This window comes from Bison bison, unplaced genomic scaffold (genome assembly GCF_000754665.1).
Source record: "Bison bison bison isolate TAMUID 2011002044 unplaced genomic scaffold, Bison_UMD1.0 scf7180017864089, whole genome shotgun sequence".
Taxonomy (NCBI): domain Eukaryota; kingdom Metazoa; phylum Chordata; class Mammalia; order Artiodactyla; family Bovidae; genus Bison; species Bison bison.
Window position 1 is genome coordinate 1,612,844 of NW_011494661.1, and position 2,623 is coordinate 1,615,466.

At 52.9% G+C, this 2,623-nt stretch overlaps 1 protein-coding gene across 1 annotated transcript in view; it reads left to right on the forward strand.

The window, feature by feature from the left end:
• CDC42EP2 (CDC42 effector protein (Rho GTPase binding) 2) overlaps positions 1 to 2,623 on the forward strand; it is a 6,143-nt gene that overhangs the window by 2,677 nt on the left and 843 nt on the right. Inside the window, exon 2 of the mRNA XM_010838050.1 lies at positions 1,934 to 2,623. Within this exon, the coding sequence (XP_010836352.1) occupies positions 2,226 to 2,623 (398 nt within the window). The 5' untranslated portion in view covers positions 1,934 to 2,225. The remainder of the gene's footprint in view (positions 1 to 1,933) is intronic.

Below are 2,623 nucleotides of genomic sequence, written 5' to 3' on the forward strand. Positions count from 1 at the left end.
TTCTTCTTTCACCCTGCTCCTGAGGCTGAATGCAGAGGGGACTTCCCTGGTGGTCCAGTGGCTAAGACTCTGTGCTCCCAATACAGGGATCTTGGGTTCGATCCCTGGTCAGGGAACTAAAAGATCCCATGTGCTCAAGTAAGAGTTTGCTTACTGCAACTAAAGACCCTAGTGCAACAGCTAAGACCCGGCACAGTCAGATAAATAAATAAATATTAAAAAAAAAAAAAAAAGATGAAGAAGAAGAATGGGGCAGAGGAACTGGCAGAGGCTGCTTGACCCTTCCCCAGCGATTTCCCACCTGCTCAGCCCCTGTTGGCCCCAGGAGGGTGGGCTCACGTGGTCACCCACTGGGAGACCTTGGACAAGTTTCTTTGCCTTTCACGCTGATTCTACACACCAGGCCAGTCCCCTGCTGTGGGAACTAGAGGGAGTGCTCGTTCCACTTCCTTTTTCTGTTAAACCTGTATGACATCCCTCCAGAGTGTATTTATTTTTTCCACCTTAAAAATATCTGTGTTTATTCTGACTACATGAATAATATTGCTCATAAATAATACATGCTTCTTATTAAGAATTTGAGCTTATAGAAGTATGAACAAGAAAGGGGAAGTCACCTGAAATTCTACCATCTTTAGAGAACTACCATCAACATTTGGCAACCATCCTTTCATACTTAGCTTATGTATATCATTTTTTAGTAATGAGACCAGATATTAAAGATAATTTTTTATTGAGGGCAACTTTTCCTCCCATGTCACAGACCCCCACACTCCATCCCTGCCCCCCCTGCCTCTAGGTAGCCCCTATGCCAACCTAGTGCCAGCCTTCTATATTATTTCCTGCTCCGATATAAGATATAATCCTATCCAGACCTGTATGTGTAGGTACACATACATGCATGTATGGGGAGTGGGGAGCGGAACTGCTTTCAGCAAATGGGATCTTCTAGACTACATTTTTGCATTTTTGCTTCTCTCATTTTGCAATGCCTATGGGAATCTCTCCAGAATGTCTGATAGCTCTAACTTTATTTATTTATTTGGCCATGTCATGTGGCTTGCAGGATCTTAGTTCCCCAACCAGGGACTGAACCTGGACCCACAGTAGTGACTGCAAGTCCTAACCACTGGACCACTATGAAATTCCGAGAGCTCTAATTTTAAATGGGAATGAAAGGAGAGCGGTTGCGATGATTGAATGAGATGGGTTTGCAAAGAACGCAACAAAATCCCAGGCATGGAGCAGAGCCTCCACTCCCCAAGTATTTATATCCTCCACTCCCTCTTCTCCTTAGCTGCTGGGACAGAAAGGAGGGGCAGAAACTACAGTAGACTCAGTTTCTGCCCATAAGGAACTCCTAACCGGGAGGAAGAGAAAAGGGAAGCTCTGAGCAGGCATCTCCCTTCCAGGTGGGATGTGATTGGGCCAAACCGGTATACTTTCGGCTGGGTGGGCTGAACACCTGCTGTGCATCCAGTCCTGGGCCCAGCCCAGGTGGGTGAGACAGAGGTCACAAGACCTCCATCCTCGGTCAAGTCAGGAGCTGAGACAAATCTGAGACAAGTGCCCCCGTCTGCCCCCCACGCCCCCACCCCTGATGACGGCACTGGTCACGTCTCGGGCACAGTTGAGTGCAGATGATGAAGATGAACAGAGCTGTGGACTCAGAGCAGGAGACCAGAACCAGGGCTGTGTATGTGACTTCAGGCCTGTCACTCAGGGTCCCCACTCACAGAGGGAGGGGCTTGGCGCTTGGGATCCAGGCCTTGAGGCCGCAGTAAATCTGTGGAGGAACACAGGATCTTTCCAGGAGGGCTCCCCACAAGAGTAAGCTCCGCATGGGCTCCTGGGGCTCCTGAAGGCACCTGGAAACCAGACAGGTGCCTCGCTTTTGTCCTTCCGTCTCTTACTCATATCCTTCGTGTTTCAGCTCCTCAGCCCGGACCGGAAAGAATCTCTCAAGGACAAGCCCGGAGAGTTGCTGCCTACCAGCTTTGCGCCTGCCTGCTTCCGGTTTTCAGAAGCGTTTTCAGCCTTCTTGGGAGAAAGTGATTTTGGCTGTCTCGGCCCTCTGACTTCGCTGATCGTTTCTTAGCCCCTTGGCAAGTGTTTGGTGTCTGGACACCTCGCTCTGGGTGTTTGTGGTGGACGGGGGTGAGAGGAGACAGCGGAGGGCGCGGTCCTGCGAGTGGCTGGTCCCGGTCCCCGGGGGTGAGGTCGCGATGTCCACCAAGGTGCCCATCTATCTGAAGCGCGGCAGCCGCAAGGGCAAGAAGGAGAAGCTGCGGGACCTGCTGTCCTCGGACATGATCAGCCCGCCGCTGGGGGACTTCCGCCACACCATCCACATCGGCAGTGGAGGTGGCAACGACACGTTCGGTGACATCTCCTTCCTGCAGGGCAAGTTCCACCTCCTGCCGGGGACGGCGGTGGACGAGACCCAGGAGGACAGCGGCTTCGAGATGCCCTTCCAGTTCACACGCACGGCCACGCTGTGCGGGCGGGAGCTCCCGGACGGGCCGTCCCCTCTGCTCAAGAATGCCATCTCCCTGCCGGTCATCGGCGGGCCCCAGGCTCTCACCCTGCCCGCCGCCCAGGCCCCCCCCAAACCCCCTCGCCT